General features: G+C 47.7%; 1 protein-coding gene across 8 annotated transcripts in view; it reads right to left on the bottom strand.

Moving 5' to 3' along the window:
- STIM1 (stromal interaction molecule 1) overlaps positions 1-21,497 on the bottom strand; it is a 101,645-nt gene that overhangs the window by 47,126 nt on the left and 33,022 nt on the right. For all 8 annotated transcript variants that reach the window (XM_081909728.1, XM_081909729.1, XM_081909730.1 and 5 more), the window contains 2 exons: positions 15,237-15,367; positions 2,938-3,052 (listed from right to left, as the gene is read on the bottom strand). In XM_081909728.1, the coding sequence (XP_081765854.1) occupies positions 2,938-3,052; positions 15,237-15,367 (246 nt within the window). The remainder of the gene's footprint in view (positions 1-2,937; positions 3,053-15,236; positions 15,368-21,497) is intronic.

The raw sequence follows: 21,497 nt of genomic DNA, 5'->3' as shown, positions 1-21,497 counted from the left end.
CTTTGCAATGGCTCCCCTTCTGTGAATGCTCTGTGGAATGCTCTCCCCAGGGAAGTTCACCTTCATTATATACCTTTAGGCGCCAGGCAAAAACATTGCTTTTTAACCAGGCCTTTGGTTGATCTTATTGACATCCAACTCCCTTTTAAAATATGGCTTTTGGAGGGGGGGTATTGGGTAATTGCTTTTGGTTTGATTTTATATGTTGTGGTTTTGTTGTGGACTGCCCTGAGACCTCTGGGTATAGGGCAGTGAATAAGTTGAACAAATAATAATAATAAAAATAAAATAATGCCTCCGCTCTGACTTGCAGCGGAGGGTCTAGCCGGCTTCACAACGAGGACACAGGATCTGGCAGCAAAGCTCTCCGACTGCAAGCCGAACTTTTTTGCTGGGGGGAAAACCTGACAAGTACATGAAGATTAGAACGGGTAGCAGCCAGGGGAGATTAACAAGGCCATAAAGGCAGCAAGAAGTATCAGCATCGGGGAAGTGTTTGCTGAGTGTGGCAGGCAAAGGAGCTGCGGTCTTATCTGGAGGCACTCAACACCCTCTGCACCACTGTGGCACTTCGGGAGAGCAAAGAGCACTGCAAGTCTTCTGCTCTCACTGCCGCCTTGTCTGGGATGCTTTGGTGCTGGAGAGCGGATAGGACTCTGAAGAACCCAAGAGGCACCTGCAGGACCAGCCCAGTAGCCCATCTAGGCCAGCATCCTGCTCTCACAGCGGCCAACCAGATGCCTGTGCGAAACCCACAAGCAGGATTTGAGCACAAGAGCCCTCTCCCCTCCTGCAGTTTCTGGCAACTGGTATTCAGAAGTATTTCTGCCTCTGATTGTGGAGGCAGAGCATAGCCAACCTGGCTAGCAGCCATCAAAGGCCCTCTGCTCCCCCATGAATTTGTGAGAATTCCTGCTCCGTGATTGCAGTTATCACATGATGGTGTGTGTTTTGACTCCACAGAGTCGGATGTTTGTGTTACTGTGTTCCGTGAAGTGGGAGTATTGTCCTTTGCTCTTTTTCTCTTTGCTATCTGATGCTAGAGAGAGAGGGAGCCATGTTGAAGTGCTCCGTGTGTCTTTATATGTAAATAAAGTAGATTAGCCAAAATGCTGAGTTGCTGGTACTGTTATGCAAGCTGCGAAGACTCTGCGGATCCCTAAGTGTGCCGGTGTCTGTTGGCATCAGTCGCTGTGATGTTTGGGCTGAAGAAAGCTTATGAAGCTCCTGAATGATCTCGACCAGAAGGGAGGGAACATACCAGTCGGGCATGTGTCTCTGCCATGGTCCTACTCGGGTAAAGGCTGAACTCCTGACAGAATTTGCCCGATCCTCTTTTATGACCATCCAAGTCAGTGGCCATCCCTGCCTCCTGTGGGAGGGAGTTCCACAGTCTGACTAGTTGCTGTGTGAAGGAGGACTTTATTTTATCTGCCCTGGGTCTTTCAACACTCAGCTTCCTTGAAGCATCCTGCGCCTCTCAGCAGGGCAGTGGAACAGGAGTGTGACCCCCGCGTGTCTCCTGAGATGCCTTAACCGTTTACATTCCCCATGCCTTGCAACTGAACATCTGTGGTGGGACTGTCCGTTAGTTAATGAATTCTGGAAACAGATTGGTATAGAAATATCGGAAATTATGGGTATGAAGGTGGACATATCTAAATTAATGGTTCTTATTAGCCTGAGTAGCACCGAGTTAGAAACCAAAGAGGAATGTAAATGGGTAAAATTGATGGTAATTGCAGCTAGACAGGTTATAGCAAGTAATTGGAAAGAGCTAGGGGTGAACCAATGGAGGAAAAAACTGAAAAATATTATAATTTTAGAATATCTAACTGTGAAGATACACAAAATGAAAGGGTTTAAGGTCAGTGAGAAGGAGGAGGATTAGAAGATATTGAATTATTTGGGTAGGTTTGAACAATTTGGGGCAATTAAAACGTTAAAAGTTAAACCTTGTGGAGGGAGGAGTGGTAATGTATATAGAATTGTACATATGGTTGATTTGAATATGTTATTATTCATTAGGTATACCCAATGTATCAGCCGCCTGGGGCGGTTTCACTGTTTGTGTTTTGGTTGTTGGTAAAAAATTTTTAAAAAAATATGCGGAAAACAAGATTAAACATACAGGATTAAACACACTAGTATTTAATCCAGGCTCCTAATATTCCAAAATAGTCTCAGACGTGCCACAGCCCTTCCCACTCACGCCCAGGGCCTCCTGTGACTCACTACTGAACCTCGCTCATTCTTTATCGGCACAGGAAAGGAGGGCAGTGTGGGGAGGGGGGAGAGGCAAAGAGATAATTCCCCCATTTATTATTATTTTTAATTTGCATATTATTTTCACCCTGCTTCCTGTTCTACTGCGGCGGAGGAGTCGCAAATGCAAACTCGGTTTTAAAAAATGCAAAAGTCGAAACCGGTCAAGGGCTGCCCTGGAGGAAGCCACAGGCCAGCGGCAAGAGGGGCTTTGCTGAAGGAGAAGGAAGGGGCTTGGCTAAGGCGCAAGAGGTTGCTAGAGAGAGCAGGAGAGGGAGGGAGGAGCAGAGAGGCAGATTTTGAACATTGAGGACTTAAGAGCCTGCTGGAGTTCCACAGTTTAACTCTGCACTGTGAGAAGGACTTTCTTCCCCCTGAATCTTCCAATATTCAGCTCCATTGGACGCCCACGAGTTTGAATGCTATGAGGGAAGGAGGCAGGCTTTTCCCTCTATCTACTTTCTCCGTGCCACGGATAATTGTATAAACATTTATCATGCAGCCTCTTAATCGCCTTTTCTCTAAACTCAAAAGCCCCAAAAGCTGCAGTCTTTCTTCGAAGGGGAGTTGCTCCGCCCCCTTGATCATTTGGGCTTCCCTTTTCTGAAGCTTTCCCAACTCTGCAGTCTCCTTTTTTGAGGTGAGGCAGCCAGAGCTGGACGCCAGCCTTACCTTCGGACGACTTCCAGGCCTTCCAAAGATCTTCCACACTGATGTGCTTATCCTCCCCGTGGAAGGTGCTGTGTTTGACCGTTGGGTCATGGTAATTCAAGTCTTCCCTCAGGAACTGGAGGGGGAAAAACACAGCCCCAAGTCAACCAGTTGCACGAAGTCCCATGTTTATCAGCTCCATCTGGTACGCAGGCTGAGACCCTCCCTGCCCACTTACTGCCTCGCCAGTGGTGAATGCTCTGGTTATCTCCCGCTTGGACTACTGCAATGCACTCTACGTGGGGCTACCTTTGATGGTGACCTGGGAACTACAACTAATCCAGAATGTGGCAGCTAGACTGGGGACTGGGAGCAGCCGCCAAGAGCATATAACACCAGTCTTGAAAGAACTACACTGGCTCCCAGTATGTTTCCGAGCACAATTCAAAGTGTTGGTGCTGACCTTTAAAGCCCTAAACAGCCTCGGTCCAGTATAACTGAAGGAGCGTCTCAACCCCCATCGTTCTGTCCGGACGCTGAGGTCCAGTGCCAAGGGCCTTCTGGCGGGTCCCTCGTTGCGAGAAGCCAAGTTACGGGGAACCTGGCAGAGGGCCTTCTCGGTAGTGGCACCCGCCTTTGGAATGCCCTCCCTTAAGATGTCAAAGAGATAAACAACTACCAGACTTTTAGAAGACATTTGAAGGCAGCCCTGTTTAGAAGCTTTTAATGTTTAATAGGTTATTGTAGTTTAGTGTTCTGTTGGAAGCCGCTCAGAGTGGCTGGGGAAACCCAGCCAGATGGGCGGGCCATAAATGCTCAAAGTTTGTTGGGTGTGGACAGGGCAGACCTAGGTTCAGAAACAACAAAGGAACTGGTCTGGGGGCTGAGCTACTTCACAGGGCTGCAGAAAGAATTAACACGCAAGAGCATGGTTTTGGGTAAGATATTAAACTGCAAGTCCCCAAGGAACGGGGGAAGCATCACTTGGAACACAGTAAGAGTCTGCCGGGATCAGACCAATGGTCCAACTTGTCCAGCATCCTGTTCTCACAGTGGTTGACCAGAGGCCTGTGGGAAACCTGCAAGCGGATCTGAGCACAAGAGCAGCACTTACACCTCTTGTGCCTTCCAGCCACTGCATTGCTGTCTCCCAATTATGGAGGCAGAGCCTAGCCGTCCTGGCTAGTTGCCATTGCTAGCCCTCGCCTCCATGAATCTGTCTAACCCTTTTTCAAAGCCATCTGGGTTGGTGGCTCTACTGTGGGAGAGAGTTCCACAGTCTGACTGCACGCTGAGTGACAAAGGACTTCCTTTTGTCTGTCCTGATGTGTCCTATTCACCCCGCTCCTTGTAAAAATAAATAAATCACCAGCTTGTTTCTCCTTTCGGCGGCTTCCCATCAGTCCGCAAGACCACCAGTTCCTCACCCTGGGCTGCTAACCTTTCCTGGAAGCCTTTAAGAAGGGTTTTTAAAAACACACAGACACACACACACACACTGAACCAATTGCCTCTGTTTGCATGCTTTTACTGATGTCTCTGCTCTCACTGTTGCTATGCAAACCTTTACTGAAGCACAGCTGTTCACCTGAATGGGTTGTCCCCATTTGCAGTTCCTTAATGAGGCCACTGGCAGAAACGCAGCTTTGCTCACTAGACCTGTCCTGTCCCCCCATCACAAACGCCTTACTCTGCTACAGAGCTTTGCAGAGAAGCTAGAAAAGGAGAGGTGGCCTTTCCAGCTGCTCCCATGGGAGATGAAAAGCAGCTGTCCACGTGGAGGCACAAGCATGCAAACACACACAACTAGCAGATCTGCTCAACAAGCGAGCAAGGCAGGCGACTCTGACCCTCTGAAGAAAAGCAAAGGTAAGTCTGCCAAGAAGAGGAAACCCATTCGCCGTGCGCAAACTGCAAATTCATCTTTGCTGCCGGGAGGCTAAGAATAAACTGCAGCATCACGTTCCTAAGCCACATCCAGGACAAGCTGAATAGGCTGCATCTCTTTTTTCCTCCAAAGTTCTTAGCACCTGCCTATTAAAAGGCTATTCTGAAACTCACAGCTTCGGAGATATGTGCAAGGGCAAGCAAAGGTGGCTTCCGAAACTCAGCCGCGAGATCAGGGCTCTCAAGTGTCTCTTTGCAAAGCCACACCTGAGCCCTCTCAAGGTTAACCACCAGAGACCCCCTTCAACAGGCAGGCGACAGAAGAGCAGCATTTGCATTTCTCTGCTTAGAGGTCCAAAAAGGTCGGCAGATGGAATGTCTTCCTGGCTAGTCATACCCTTCACTTCCTGAATCAACTGACGCCCAGGGACTTTGGATTCAGGAGGGATATTGGCAAAAAGTGGAACACACACACACAAACCCAGCTTCCATTCACTCATCCTTGTCATGATTTATATCTTTTCCCTCTTTGTCTGCAAAGTCAGATACCTGTAGTATCTAAAATTCAAAGAAACTTCTTCTTCAGTTTACAGAGATGATATATTTTTAGACCAATTCTAAAGGTATTACATTAATCCCCCTTCACATCATGCAGTTGTTTTGAATGAAAACCACAACTGTTTTTGGAAAGCTACATACATTTTACAACCACTGACTTCCGAGTTGTTAATAGTCGCCAATTCTACAAAATCTATTTCTACCCTCACCCAGACCACACCATAATTCATGAAATAATTCAAGATAATTAACCTGAAAGGTTCCAAAGGATGGAAACATTTCCACTCCTGATCAGTTTTTGTTGCTAGCGTTTTCCATCAGTGAAATCACCGTTCCTTGTTACAAGCACCCATAAATTTATCTCTTTTAATATGCAAAGGGCTTAACCATATCCCTGGATTTCGGCTATAAATATATAGCAGAGCATAAGCTTTTAAGCACACTTCACACTTTGAGCAAAAGGCCTCAGTAAACCAGTCACTGGTTCCATATTTACAAGATATTCAGAAATGAAAAGGGGGTGTTGACAATGAGCCCCGCAAAACACACCCCTTCCAACTGCAAGCCCCCCTTAAAAATGCCCTCTGGTGGGGGGGAAACAGCTTTCGCCCAGCAATGGCATGGAATGAACTTGAGGGGGGTGATGGGAGGGAGTTTCCAAAGGCTCAGTGTCACTTTTGAGAGAGCCTCTTACCAAGTCTTCCTCAAAACTGTGAGGGCACCCATAGCAAGACCTAGAAAGGGTATTTTTTGAAAGACAGTGAGCTGTATGGGGAGACACAGTCCTTGGGAGTCTCCTGGGCCCTGATGGTCTGAAGGCTTTCCAGGTCAATGCCAGCTAAGGTGGCAGAAGCTTTTGTGGGCTATCATTCTATTCATCAGATGCGTGAAGGAGCTACCAAACTAAATAAATAAACAAACCCTGCCTTAGGGTCAGTGGACTCCCTTGGAAAGTGGTGAGCTCTCCTTCCGTGGAGGTCTTTAAGCAGAGGTTGGATGGCCACCTGGTCAGCGATTCTTGAGATGTGATCCCTACGTTGGATGCGTGGATGAGATGACCCTACAGCTCTATGATTTTATGGCTACAGAGAGGATATAATCAGATAGGGCTTATCCACCTGGGAAGGGAGCCCATATAGGAGAAGGAAACCTCCTAAACCTCTGCTGCCTTGCAGGACATCTTTGGGAGGAGAAAAGCCACAGGAGTAAACCCTCTGCAACTCCAGAGTTGGGTTTCCAAGGCAGTTGGATGACATCTTGCATGCCTCCTACCAGCAACTCCTGCAGTCAATATGGTGCCAAACGTCTTCCTTTCCTTTCCTTTTCCTTTAGACTATATCAGCCCGCCTGAGAGGAGGGTCTTGTCATCTGGGTAGCTCAGGACCTCCATACACACAGTCCAGGCTTGCACCCTCGGGAGGTCACCTTCATACTGCTAACACAACTCTCTCTACGCCAGTGTGGTGCAGTGGTTAAGAGCGGTAAACTCGTAATCTGGTGAACTGGGTTCGCGTCTCCGCTCCTCCACCTGCAGCTGCTGGGTGACCTTGGGCCAGTCACACTTCTCTGAAGTCTCTCAGCTCCACTCACCTCACAGAGTGTTTGTTGTGGGGGAGGAAGGGAAAGGAGAATGTGAGCCGCTTTGAGACTCCTTCGGGTAGTGAGAAAGCGGGATATCAAATCCAAACTCCTCCTCTTCTTTTTCTTTTCTATCTCTCTCTCTCTCTCTCTCTCTCTCTCTCTCTCTCTCTCTCTCTCTCTCTCTCTCTCTGTGTGTGTGTGTGTGTGTTTGTTTGTGTGTAATACCAAATACCAAAAGGCAAGCAAAGCAAAGCAAAGCAAAGCAAAGCAAAGCAAAGCAAAGCAAAGCAAAGCAAAGCAAAGCAAAGCACCATTTTATGGAGAGATGTGGTATGGCAGAAAGCAGAACACAAATGAATTCAGAATCCAGCTCAGTATCGGTGTGACTTTCCACTACACCGCATTAAGCAAATTCCAGTGATCAAGAGGCTTAGTAAAACATCTAATGGGAGCCAATCCCTTTCCCAGCTGAGCCACAAACCCATGCATGGTGCAGTTGCTGCAAGACGAGTAACAGAGGGAGCAAGGAAGACAGTGGAAAAGGTAGGCCGAAGAAGACGGAAGAGCAGCTAATTGCAAAGGAGAGGCAGGAAAGCCTTCCTGGAGCCAGAAAGCGTTGAAGCTGCAACTGCAGGACTCTAGAATTGCCCGGTGGATCCTTTTTCTGGAATGCCTGCCCCTCTCTCTCTCTCTCTCTCTCTCTCTCTCTCTCTCTCTCTCTCTCTCTCTCTCTCTCTCTCTCCCCTCTGGCCAAGAGGCCCCTGACTGAGCAGAGTTTTGAAGCTGCACCGCCTGAAAAGAGGGATTAAGAAAATCTGTGCAGTCCTGTGACATTCTCAGTGAGCCAAGCTCATGATTTGAAAACGAAATAACGGAGGGTGCTGGTGAGGAGGGCAGGGTGAACCTTCCCAAGATGTTCCAAGATCTCTGGAGATTATAAGCCACTGGCTGCAGCCAAACCAGGCAGGAATGCAAAGATAGAGATATCCCCTCCTGCCCCCCCCCCCGCCCCACAGCCTGTGACCTCCACAGGGAACATGGCAATGTCATCTAGAGTGGCCAATGTGCACAGCTCAGAGCAGCCGTGATCTCCCCTAGGGATGTAGGCAGGGGAACCAGCTGTTGCTCAGTATATTTAGCTCAGGAAGGAAAAGTGATCTCCCGGTCGGCCCTCCTTCAGCAGAGCCACGGTGAAAACAGGCTTCCAAGGTCTCTTGGAAGAGGACACGGTCATAGAATCGTAGAACTGTGGTGATGTAAGGGACCCCAGGGTCATCTAGTCCAACCCCCACAAGCCAATAATTGCAGCTAAAGAATCCCTGGCAGAGGGACATACAATCTCTTCTTAAAAACCTCCAAGGAAGGAGAGGCCAGCACCTCTTGTGGGAGTCCGTTCCAAACAGCCCTTCCTGTCTTCCTAACGTTTAGTCGGAATCTCCTTCCTTGCCATTTGAATCCACTGGTTCAGGTCGCACCCACTGGAGCAGCTGAAAACAAGCTTGCTGCATCTTCCATGGGGCAGCCCTTGAGATATTTGGGGGCAGCTATCAGGTCACCTCTCAGGTGCAGCTGGAGCAGTTCTCCAGTAAGGAGCCAGTGTCCTGTAACTCAAGTGCAGGAGGCGGTGGGTCCTCTGCATCGCCAGGAGATGCGGAGCAGGAGCTAAGCCAAAATGCATTCATAGGGCTGAGACCCTATCTGCCCGCAGACTGTCTCACCAGAGTGGTGCATGCTCTAGTTATCTCCCGCTTGGACTACTGCAACGTGCTCTACGTGGGGCTACCTTTGAAAGTGACCCGGAAACTGCAATTAATCCAGAATGCGGCAGCTAGACTGGTGACTGGGGGCGGCCACCGAGACCACATAACACCGGTGTTGAAAGACCTACATTGGCTCCCAGTATGTTTCCGGGCACAATTCAAAGTGTTTCTGCTGACCTTGAAAGCCCTAAATGGCCTTGGCCCAGTATACCGGAAGTGACGTCTCCACCCCCATTGTTCTGCCCGGAAGCTGAGGTCCAGCTCCGAGGGCCTTCTGGTGGTTCCCTAACTGTGAGAAGTGAAGCTACAGGGAACCAGGCAGAGGGCCTTCTCAGTAGTGGCGCCCGTCCTGTGGAACGCCCTCCCTTAAGATGTCAAAGAGATAAACAACTACCTGACATTTAGAAGACATCTGAAGGCAGCCCTGTTCAGGGAAGTTTTTAAACTTTGACATTTTAATGTATTTTAAATCTTCTGTTGGAAGCCGCCCAGGGTAGCTGGGGAAACCCAGCCAGATTGGCGGGGTACAAATAATAAATTGTTGTTGTTGTTAGAATTGTAGAGTTAGAAGGGACCCCTCAAAGGTCATCCAGTCCAACCCTCTGCAACTCAGGAATCACAACTAACGGCTGAGATCACTGGAGTATGGCAACATTAGAGGACAGAACGTTCATGTAGGCCTGCCTATCTACATGCCCAGCAGGGCTGGAAAACGACTTTTTTTGGCCACAAGTTTTAAGCCCCGAGGAAGCCAGGCACCTGGGATTCTGTCTCCCTCCCCAGGCAGTGGAGGTGAAGGCACACCTCCACAGGCACGTGCGGCCGAGTAATCCCAGCAGCAGAAAAAGCCGGCAGCTGGCCATGTTTCAATGATGAGGTAACTGGCTCTTTCTGGAGAATGGGCTGAGAAGCACAGCGCACGGCCTCTTCTCAAAATTCAGGGACAGCACTGCGCACACATCAAGAGGTAAGGCAGGCAGGGCCCAAGAAAAGCAACACAAAAGGAAAGTGCAATGGGGAGCGAAGAGGAAAGCAAGCTTTCAAGCAGCGTCACACACACTTGGCAATTTTGGTAGGTCCTAATAAATAAACACTTAATTAGCAACCTTTAATTAATTAAAACATTTTGGTTATTTGATGGAAGGAAGAGATTGTTCCTGGCAACTTTGAAATTATTTAAGATATTGTTTTTACTGTTTTGCTGTTCATTTGGGGAGCAGTGAAAGGATAAAAAATTAAAGTGATTAAAAATAAATGAATAAACAAGGGTAGTTAAAATTAATAATGATAATCATAATTCTCCCCTGATTAACTGGAGCCGCTGTGGCATAATCGGGCAGAACTGTGGAGACCCAAGTTCGAATCCCGCCTCAGCCATGAATCTCACTGGGAAGCCTTGGGCCAGTTTCTACCTATTGTAACTGAGTTTTATTAAATAAAACATTTGCCGACGCTAGATGCACTGGGTATCCTGGGTGCAAGATGGAAAGGCAGGATATATAAATCTTTCAAAATAAATCAAATACGTGTGATGTCTTGTTGCCCCGCTGGGGAAATAAGTCATAAAACGGCTGATTTGGAAGGTGTCATCATTCTTTGCTGCATCTTGGCCACAAACCGGTTTGGCAAAGGGTGCTGCTGGCAACTTCCAAGGCAGCCTTGGGCTAGGGAGGAACGGGGCTTTCAGTCGACCCAGAGCACCTGCAGTTTCAGAAATGAATTCTGGGGTGCTCACCCCGTGATTCAGAGGACAAAGCTGCTGCTAATGTTACAGCCTGCAGGCAGGCATCTCTCCTCAGTTTGCAAACCCAGAGCTGCCAATTCCCTCGGCAAAAATACTGGAGGAGAGAGAAATCCGTTCAATTAAGTCGCCGGGCACCTCGAGAGCTACGCCTGCCTCTGCGCGAAGACCAGAAATAGGCCGCCAATTGGAAGGGATTCCCCTTGGGGTTCAGGGGCGCTCCTTTTAATTGCGGTCCCTGCAGCCACCTCCGAACACACAGCAAACTCCTCTCCCCAGAGGGGAGCGTCAAGAAATGTGAAGAGAAGCGTTCCCAGGCTGCGGATGGGCAAAGGTTTTGAGCAGCACGGCTTAGCAAAACAAGAGAACTGCTGAGCAAAAAATAATAACGGGAGCAAATATGCAGAGAGCTGATGAGCAAAAAGATGAGTGTGATATAAATGGTAAGGAAGGCAGAGGTCTGAAGCCGGGCTCTGTCTCTGCTCCACCGCCAAGCATCTAGTGCTCTCCAGACTGGAGTCAGCAAGGAAGGTGCACTTCTAAGATTCCTGCCCCTGGCTTGAATAGGGAAAAACAGAGAATAAGGGCTCGCTTCCGAGAAAAGCTAGGCTGGCTCCCTCCTTCCTGTCCTTCCCCTAGCAGTTTTATCCCAACAGGCCTTTAGGGACTTTTAAAAAGGAATTTTAACAAAGGTGTGCTGATTTTATTATCTGTAGGTTTACAGATTTGTTTCTATATTCCTTGAATTTATTGGAGGTTACTTTTATATGTATATTTGGCTTTTTGGATATGATCATGATAAATATAGCTACGTCCTGTGCTCACAGGCTTTGCATTTCATGTCAAAGGCCAAGTAAAACTTCATTCAACCTCCTTTTGCTCTTATGCCCAATTCTATGTCCGACAGTCAATTCCTCAACAAATATAAACCGAGTTTAGAGTATCTGATGTTTAAGCTGCGTGTTTGCTTAGGTTTTGCCTAATGCCTCTTCAAAACTCTAAACCGGTGTTGGGATTTGTGCTCTGAAAGAGCTTAAGCAGGAACAGAGAAATGATTCCAACAAATTATAGCAGATTCCATGAGTGTAATCCCAAGTTTTGCCTGCATCTCTAGACTCCCTTTAAAACAAGAAACTGAGTCAAGAACTAAGGACTGGTTAGGAAGGTCTGTTCATTTATTACTGCATTTATATCCCCTCCTTCCTCCAAGAAGCTCAAGAAGCCGTACATAATTCTCCTTCCCTTTTGCTCCTCACAACAACCCTGTGAGTAGGTTAGGCTGAGAGCAAATGACAGGCCCAAGATCATCCAGTGTGTTTCATGGCTGAGGTGGGGATTCGAAGCCTGGCCTCTCCCAGGTCCTAGCTCAACACTAACCAGTATGCCACCAGACCACTAGTCCATCAACCTCAATATTGTCAACAATTACTGGCAGCCGTTGTCCAGTGTTTCAGCCGGGAATCCATCTCCCTCTCTACCACTTAGCTGTGGTCAAAAGCTGGTTTCCTTCATTCTTGACATCCGAATATTAAGATGTCACCCCGGAACATGAGAAGGATAGTGACAGAATTGCAACAATCTTTGACAATCCAAGTATCGGGCAGGTACCTTGCAAATGACAAATGCTGCATAAATGATAAGCGGAAGAGATCATATATATATAAGCAGGTCCCGCTATCCAAATGCTTGTTATATGAAAATCACTTATCCAAATATGAGTAATTAGTACCCAAATCTCACTATACACATCACAGATTCAGATATGCAAGCTATTTTGTGTTTTGCTGGTCTGTGGCAGCTGCTTTGCCAGAAACCATGGTGGGAAGGAGAGAGGAGAAGAGAAAGGACAGAGAATAGAGCATTTTTCCTTTCCTTGTTTGCCTTTTGCAAGATTTCAGTGGGTTTTCCTGGTTTTTTTGTCACTTTGGGGTCAAAGTTCCATGGTTGGGAATGCATGAGAAATTTCCCCATAGGAATCAATGGAGATCGTTGTCTTGTTATGCGAAGGCTCGCCTAAGGAACGTTTTCTGAGAACGCATTGCTTTGGGGTAGCAGGACCTGCTCGTGTGTATGTGAACATGCTCTGATTCAGCCTTGACTCACACAGTCTCAGCTCCGCAGGAAAGAGATTACTGGAAAAACACAGCTTTCCCGTTCTGCACAGAACGCAACCTGACAGCATCACTTTTGCCTAATGAAAGAAAGTCCCCGAGTACTTCAGCTTAGTGGAATCAGAAGTCAGAGCCAAGAGCAATCAGGCTTACATGTTTAAGCATGTCCGAGTCAAGACGTTTCCCCTGGGAAACTGCCCTCCAGGCAGCGAAAGGAGGGATGAGAAAGCCCTAAATGCACTGGGAGGGGGAGAAGAAGACTCAAAAGGCGCATCTCCCTAGAGAAGATGCTACACCTAGATGTAGGCTGTGAACACCCACTGGGCAGGGCAGGTTGCTCAGATGCGGAAAATGCCTTGCTTGCAAAGACAACAGTTGAGATCCCCAGCTCTTGCTTAGCTACAAAGAAAAGGACTCCGCTTTCACTGCATGCCTTGAAAGCAGAGTCCTTGGCCCTTTCTGCAGCTCCAGATTAAAATTAATGGTCCCCCCCCCCAAATACCTATTTCCAATGCCATTTTCTGGAAAAAGAGGTGCCAGAACTCACCATGAACACCTCCCTCGTTCTCTTAGAATGGCAATGGCGTCCATCTGGCAGGTGCCGGAACTGAGTTCCAGCAAGTTCCTGCTAAAAAAGAGCCCTGTCTATATCCGTTAAAAGAAGATCAGAAAGCAACTGCAGTAGTCCAGGCCTTAAAGGGAAACAGGGGGAAGGAAGGTTCTTAATCTGAGCTACAGAGATGTGGCTTGTTTCTTTAAGAGCTCTAGGGAGGATTCCTTTCTAAGCAGCTCTGCTCATGAGAAATCCTCCAAACATAGTTTGGAAAAGAAAAAGACACCCTTTAGATAGTCGCTTTCCATTCTGCTAACTTGGCCAGGGCCTCACCAGCTCATAACAATTTTGGTGAACCTGGCGGTGTGCTTAAAAATAGATACAGAAGTCCAGTGCCCTGCACCCCAACGCTAAACGCATATATTTGGAATTAACGCCACTTGCTCAGTGGTACTTCCAAGGGTGGTGCTTAGAAATCACAAGGCAAAAATCTACATGTGGAAATGGCCAACGGATGCAAAATGCAGCTACCCAAAGGCAACTCACCCGTTTGAGGTGGAGGAGATGTATCTCTTTCAAGAAGAGGCTTCTAGTTTTTCCCTGGGAGCGATTAGCTTCCCTTTTAAACATCAGGAGTGTGCTGTTAGTGGTTAGAGTATTGAACTAGGACCTGGGACACCAGGGTTACTAACCTTGGAGTATTCAGAAAATCTTTTTAGCCCTCCATTTATTTTCTCAACACCGTGCAAAGGCCTCCTTTGCTCCTCTAAGCTTTCCATCTTATTTATTGCACAATAAATGGAAGAGCACCTGCAGCCATTTTCCTTCTCCTTTCCCACGCCTGCTTTGACAATGTTGAAGGAAAGCAGCATAGTTTCGGAAGAAAGCTTAAGAGAAGGAAGGTTCAGGGAAGTCCCAGTGCCGCAGGAGGCAGGAGTGTGCAGCTGGCTCTCAGGCTCAGCTTCTACACACACATAGGGCCTTCTCATGCTCTCCATTTTCAAGATGTGCAGCAGATGTACAGGAGGACAAATGCCGCCTCTCAAGAGTAGCTGGACTACGACTGCCCTAAAGCTGGAGGGAGCAGGTGGAAGGATTCAATAAGAAAGTTCAAAAGCTTAAGGGCGGCTTGGCATTTCCCATCTTCTTTTTGCTCCAAAAGGCAAGCAGAGAGCGGCACATTCATCTCAAACAGAGAGTGTCTCATTCATCTCTAAGCGTATGAAATTGTTATGAGAGTGGCAGGAAAGAAGAGGAGGTTGTTGCCCTGTGCTGGTTTTAAACCAAGTAATCATCTCCCCTTTTTTTGCTAGGAACTTCTTGGCTTACTTCTTGGTGGGGGGAGAGTATAGCAGCCAGATGGGGGAGGCTGGGTGGGCGCAGATGACCTCTGGGGAGACTCAGAGAATTCATAAAATGGTGGAGTTGGGAAGGACCCCTCAGGTTCATCTAGTCCAAACCCCTGCAATGCATTGGGTCCTGGACTGACGGAGACATAATCTTTGTATGGTTCATAAGTGCAGACTGCTGGATCAGGCCAATGGCTCATCTAGTCCAGCATCCTGTTCTCTTGCAGCCAACCAGATGCTCCAAAGAGAAATCCACAAGCAGGACCTGAGCCCTTTTCCCTCCTGCGATTTCCATCAACTGGGATTCAGAAGCAGGGCTGCCTCAAGCTATGGAGACAGAGCACAGCCACCCTGGGAGGTACCCACTTATAGCCCTCTCCTCCTCCCTTAATTTGCCTAGTCCTCTTTTAAAGCCACCTAGGTTGCTGGCCAGCACTGCTTCCTGTGGTGCAGGTGGAGGTGGCCAAGAGCTTCAGCCTAACTTCAGCTTCCCCAACCTGGTGCCCTCCAGATGGCCAGGCTAGCTGGGGCTGATGGGAGTTGTAGTCCAAGACACCTCCTACCCAAGCTGACTGTGTCACCTCTTTCTTGATTTATTAAATTTGCATACAGCCCTTCATCCAAAGACCACAGGGCTGTTTACAATGTAAGATTTTAGAATCTCTGTGCTGTGGGGAGAGGGTCTGGGTCCCCCAAAACATATGTACACTAAGTGGAGTGGGAAAGTCAGGAGAGGGACCGGAGACCGAGAGAGTGGGGTGCCCTCTGCTGTGCCCTCACCTCATCGCTCTCCTCCACGTCGACATCGCCATTGGCATCGTCGTCCATCTGCTTGTGGATGTTGAGGACAGCCTCAAAGCTGAGCTGCTCGTCTTCGTTGTGGCACAAGGCCTGGTCGATGCGGCAGAATTCTGTGGGGAGGGAGGATAAAAACAAAAAGGGTTAAGTCACACCCCAAGGCGTGGCATTTTGCCTTGCCGGTTCTCCAGACAGGTGGGAGGGCAAACGATATTGGCCTTTGGAGACAACTGAGCACAATTGGGCTTCGTTTCTGGAAGAAGAGTGGCGAGTCTATCTAGCCGGGACATGCAACACCCCAAACTCATCCCCACTGCCCCACCCCTATAAAAAGCATTGTTCAGAAGGGTGGTTTGCACAACCCACTAGGGAAGTTAACAGCACAATAAAATTCAAAGCAATGACCATTAATTGCACAGTTATCCAGAATCCAATTAAAACTATTTAGTTTAATTAATTCAACAAAGCTGATGAGCTTGATCCAGTGATTTCAGCGCCATTGAGTTTGAAGCAAGTCAAACAGTACACAGATTAGGGGAAACCTCTGGTGGCTGTAATGCAAGCAAGAGAACACATTTCGGTGCCCAGTTTTGCACCAGACGGCAGCCACAGAAACCTCCAGACCGCCTGCTCAAAGGCTGGAAAAGCTGGGCCGGAAAAGCCTTGCCCTCATTATAGGGACATCACACACCTTGTGCAGACAGACAAGAATGTAAAGGACCTGTCAAGAGCTCAAAAATGGGATCAAGGCAAGAGCAAAGGGAAGAGCCCTTAAGCGAAAGGTGAACAATGACGCTAAGGACTGTGTATTTCTGGCATTCCCAGACCTCCCCCCCCCCCCAAATCCAATATCAAGGTGTCTAATCACTGCAGATCTAAACAAGGGAGCTCTTCTCAGGTTTCAAACGTGGACTTCTCCTGCCCTGCCCCCTCCACGCATCGCTTAAATATGTGCCGCTGAATATGTGCTGTTGGGTCGCAAGCCAGGAGCAAAGGAAACACGAAGAAGGAGAAACCGGCAGGCTGTGATATGGAGCAAGTTTCAAAAGCTAAAGGAGGCCTGATGAGTCAGAGGACTGCAGAGAGCAGCAACTTTCTGCAAGCGCAGGTGTCTGGCAAGGAAAGGCTCAGCCAGCTGACACACACACACAGCACAGCCCTGGAGGATTTGCTCATGCTTTGCCTGGAATTGCAGGTGTCTATATAAAAGCAGTGGGTGGGTGGGGAGCTAGGAAGGAGGTGGGTGCACTGTCAAGAAAAGAGCGAGCTGGGTTTCTGCTGCTCCAGAGGGGAGGACCTGAACCAATGGATTCAAAGGACAAGAAAGGAGATTCCAAGTAAACATTTAGAAACTTTCTGATTGTAAAAGCTGATTGACCATGGAAAATGGTGGGCTTTCCTTTGTTGGAGGTTTTTATCTCTACACTCCTATGATTTGATGACTCTCCCAGCCCTCCGGCCACTGCTACAGCTCTATTCCCTGCTGCCCCCAAGGGAGAAAGGTGCAATCCCAGTTCCCTGCAACTCCTGAGACGCTCCCCCCCCCATTCATTCAGCCGGCTTCCCGCAAGGAGAATTAGGCCAGCTCCCCACCCCAAGAGGGACCAGAGACACTCGGATGACTTTCAAGACACATGAGCCAAGAGTCATGAGTTTGGACTGAGAGTTGTGCTTGTTGCTCCAGTTTCACGCTTCGCATGCAGTCTAGGACAGACCTACCCTATAGCCTGGCATTCTCCTCACCGCTACCCACCATGGCAGTCTGCCCTCATAGGGGAGTTATGTGATGAAGGCATCTTGTTTATCTTGTTAACCTAGATTCTCGTGCCTTTAAAAACGGCGAGACAAGCCCAACTGTAGCACCCTAGGGGCAAGTCGTTCCGCTTTCTGTACTTGTACCCAAGTGCAACACCCCTGCAAGTCCCATCAGGCACGAGGAATTTGGAGCATCCTCAGCCAGGAAACTCATCTGTTCCTCCCTTTCCCTACCATGGCTGCCAGGAGTGAGCAAAGCAGCAGGTCTACCTGTCACTAGGGCACAATAGGGCAATATTTATATATTGTCAAAAGCAGTTCGTGAAACTGTCAAAAGCAGTTTCATAATTTTTGACCTGGCAATATATCACAAATCATGAATGTGGTGGTGTGCTATACAAAAACTACAATGTGGGTGGAACCATGAAGCCAGCCAATGCTTCTCTTGATTCCTGCAGCCCCTGCTAACTCTGCAGGCCCAGGTCTCTCCTGCCTCATGCAGGGGGCAGAACATCACAAGAGCCGGCCCTGCAAAAATCACAGTGCGGGGCAAACCGTGCAGCCAGCCAATGCCTCTACATAGCTCCATCCTTATTTCAGACATTGTAATATATCGGTATATTGTGATGTTTAGCTGGTGATATATCACAATGCAGGAAGCCAGATATCGCCCAGCCCTGCTTGTCACGCCATTATCAAAGGCACAAGGACCCCAAGTAGGTGGGCAAGGGGGTGGCAACTATAGAGGAAGTGGGTGCAACGGGAAAGAAAGGGGGGCAAAGCTGGCGGGTATCCATTATTTTATTTGTTTTTTAAAATGCACAGCGCTGTATCATAAAAATATATCAAATCGGTTTACAGCAATAAAAACAAAAACACACAGTAAAAGCATTCAGGGACCCATTTCTTCACCTTCTGTTTGTATGGTGGTAATGAATCATAGAACCATAGAATCACAGAACTGTAGCGCTGGAAGGGATCCCAAGGAAGGGATCATCTAGTCCAACCCCCTGCAATGCAGGAATCACAGCTCAATAATCCTCGACAGTTGGGCATCTAACCCTGTTTGAAATCCTCTACCACCTTCTGAGGGGGTCCGTTCTTGTTCGTGTTTAGCTGAAATCCCCTTTCTTGTCATTGGGATCCACTGGTTCAGGTCCTCCGCTCTGGAGCAGCAGAAAACAAGCTTGCCCCTCCTTCCATGTTGTAAAGCTTTTTCTTTTCAATGTGGCTTATTTTGTGCAGGTGGGAGTTTCATTGTGCTGGCTGCTTTCATTGTCTCTCTTTCTTACTCTCTCCCTTTGACCGGAGTTGCAGCTGGAGAATTGCTGCTGCTTTTCATACCGCTGTTTTGGTGTTTGATTGGTTTTTTTGTAAACTGTGTTGTTAAAAAATTTAATTTATGGTTTGGCTGTGTGTGGTGGGCCACTGTGGTTTAAAACAAATAAATAAGCGGGAAGACCAGCTGAGAGCAGAGATCATTTCCAGTGGCTGCCTTGCACTTGAGGAACCTCCGTGCAGGAATTATTCAAAAGCAGCGTGGGATCCTTCTATCTGGGGGCGTGCTGCCTTGCTATTGCGGTCACATCTGTCCAGTTACAAAACCAGGAGCTTGAGACACCCCACTCAGGCAGACTGGAAACCCAACAGACACGAGTGCATACCGTGAAAGGCTGAAACCAACCCATCTTTCAATGGCTTCTTAACCATCCTGACTGTCAACAAAGAGGCAGAATGAGCAACGGTTTTAAGAAAGGGCTGAGCAACGGTTAAGTGACCCCCATGGAAGTGGACCAAGTCTCTGGGGGGAGCACCCATTCCGTAGCACCCCAGGGCAGCCAGGCACCATACTGTTGTCGCACAGCTCACATGGCAACTATCAATGCCATCAAAACATTATGTGCCCATTATTCAAATTTTTTCTCCTTAGCTGGGGCACAATCCATGGTTGCACAACGCCTAGCATTTCCTTTCCGGCTTACTGGTTTCAGATGGATTTTGTCCTCAGAGTCTCAGATTGCAGGCAGTCTTAATTCTCTTTGATATTATCTTTATCAGCACTCGAAAAGGGCTGCCTTAAATCCTTCATGGCCAGCTACCCCAAGAGGTACTTCAGAATAATAAAAGGAGGCCGGGAGGAAGCAGCTTGCTTGGGCTGAAGCACCACCCTTCGTGCCTTGGTTTATTCATTCTGGAAAGGCGGCCAAGAGGGAAACTTATCTCAAAAAGTTAAAACTTGTTACAGAATCCCAGAAAAACAAAGTGAGGTAGAAGGGGGTGGGGAGAGAGCATAACCAAACATTTTATTTTGATTATTTCCAAGAAGGGCACACAGAAATGCTAATTTGGGGGGGGGGGTGGAGTCTTCAATTTATCTGAGCTTTAATGTGCATCTATGTATTAAGGCAGAATCTCCTGGAGGTAGAATCACAGAACTAAATCATAGAACCACAACTAAGAGCACCCGTGCAAACACAGCTGCGGCTTCATGAGAATTAAAAATCTGCACCCCAAATTCTCTAGGCATGCCTTGAGAGCTGTTGCAACCCCAAGCAGCTCTCAAGGAATGTGCCACTCACTCCTTATTTATATATATAAAAAAATCTTCATACCACTGTGCCATAAAAAAATACACCAAAGCAGTTTACAGCAATAAAACCATACACTGAAAGCCATAAAGAGAGTTAAAAACAGACATCACTTTAGCATTGTGTGTTCTTAATTGCCTGCATAGGTCTGGTAGAATAGCAAAGTTTTCAGCAGGCATTTAGAAGTTGACACAAAAGGCACCTGCTGAATATATGAAATGAATTTCAATAGGGACAAATGTAAGGTTCTGCACTTAGGCAAGAAGAACCAGATGCACAAATATTAGATGAGGGACACCTGACTTGTGCAAAAAATCCAGGGGTCTTAGAAGACCACAAGCTAAACATGAGTTGACAATGTGATGCAGCCACAAAAGAGGCTAATGCTATTCTAGGATGCATCAACAGAAGTATAGGGTTTAGATCAAGGGAAGTCATAGTACCACTCACTTCTGCCTTGGTCAGATCACACTTGGAATACTGTGTCCAGTTCTGGGCACCAAAATTGAAGAAGGGTGTTGACAAGCTGGAAGGTGTGCAGAGGAGGGTGACCAAAATGACTAAGGGTCTGGAAACCGAGCTTTAAGAGAAACTGTTGAAAGAGCTGGGTATGTTTAGCCTGGAAAAGAGACCAAGGCTGAGAGGAGATATGATAGCCATCTTCACATATCAAGGGGGCTGTCACATGGAAGAAGGAGCAAGCTTGTTTTCCGCTGGTCCAGATGGCAAGACCCAAACTAGTGAATTCAAATGACAAGAAAGGAGATTCTGAATAAACATTAGAAAGAACTTTCTGACAGTAAGAGCTGTTTGACAGAGGAATGGACTCCCTCGGAAGGTGGTGGACTCTCCTTGCTTGGAGGTTTTTAAGCAGAGGTTGGAATGGTCATCTGTTATTGATGCTTTAGTTTAGAGACCTCCGGGTATAGGGCAATATACAAGTTCAATAAATAATAATAATAATGGTTGAGATTCCTGCATTGCACAAGGTTGGACTAGATGACTCTGGGGGTCCCTTCCAACTCTACGATTCTACCTGAAGATGTCAGAAATTGAACAAGGGACCTCCTGCATGCAAAGGAGTTGCTCTCCCAGGAGCTACAGCCCCTTCCCCAACCAGGGATTTCCAGCTCAAGTCCCACACGGCCTCCATCTGCTCTTGCACAAGTGCCACTCATTTACACGCAGGGGAAGGAATCCTTGATACACCTGGAAGCATGAAGGTTGAGCATATTTAATGACTAAGTATTCCATTTGGCTATTGCTGCTGCAAAAGGGCCCAAGGAACTGGCTGGAAACCATTCTAAATTAAGCAGGTAAGACCCAGAGAGCACCAGGCTGCACAGAGAGTGCTTGGGGAAGCGAAGGCTCCTTGACATCAAAGCAGGGGAAAGGCCAAGCCAAGCACAAGAGCAATGCTCCTTTTGCAGGCAACTCCCAAGAGTTTCTAGGTCCCACCTATGTTTGGGGCTCTTTAGGGACTGAGCAACCAGGGTCCCTGTCTCCCTCAGTGCAGTCACATATTCCACATGGGCCAGTGTTCGAAACTCTCATTGTTCTAGGCGCATTTTGTGACAGGGAATTTCATTAGCTTGGGCAGTTTCTGAGCTCTGGGTACAATACAGCGCCTAAGATTTCAGAGTAAAACTGAAGTGGAAGGAAAAGAGGACCTTTTTCTGCCTCCCCACTTCCAGCTACTCTCTGAAGACTGGAGAAGAGACCCTCTTAAGAATATTAGGGGGGTGGGCAGGGGAAATGAACATAATATTTTAGCTGCAGATTCATTTTCAGCTTCATATTCTTGTTGCAAAAAAAGTGCGCCTAGACATTCCGTTGCTGCGCCCATAACCTAGGTTGAAGGTGCCATTTAGCTCCTAGCTTTCGTGTCTCAGTTTCTAAC

Source organism: Podarcis melisellensis, assembly GCF_964234715.1.
Source record: "Podarcis melisellensis genome assembly, chromosome: 4".
Classification (NCBI taxonomy): Eukaryota; Metazoa; Chordata; class Lepidosauria; order Squamata; family Lacertidae; genus Podarcis; species Podarcis melisellensis.
Note: the sequence above shows the minus strand (reverse complement) of the source record. Positions and strands in the feature narration are given on the sequence as shown.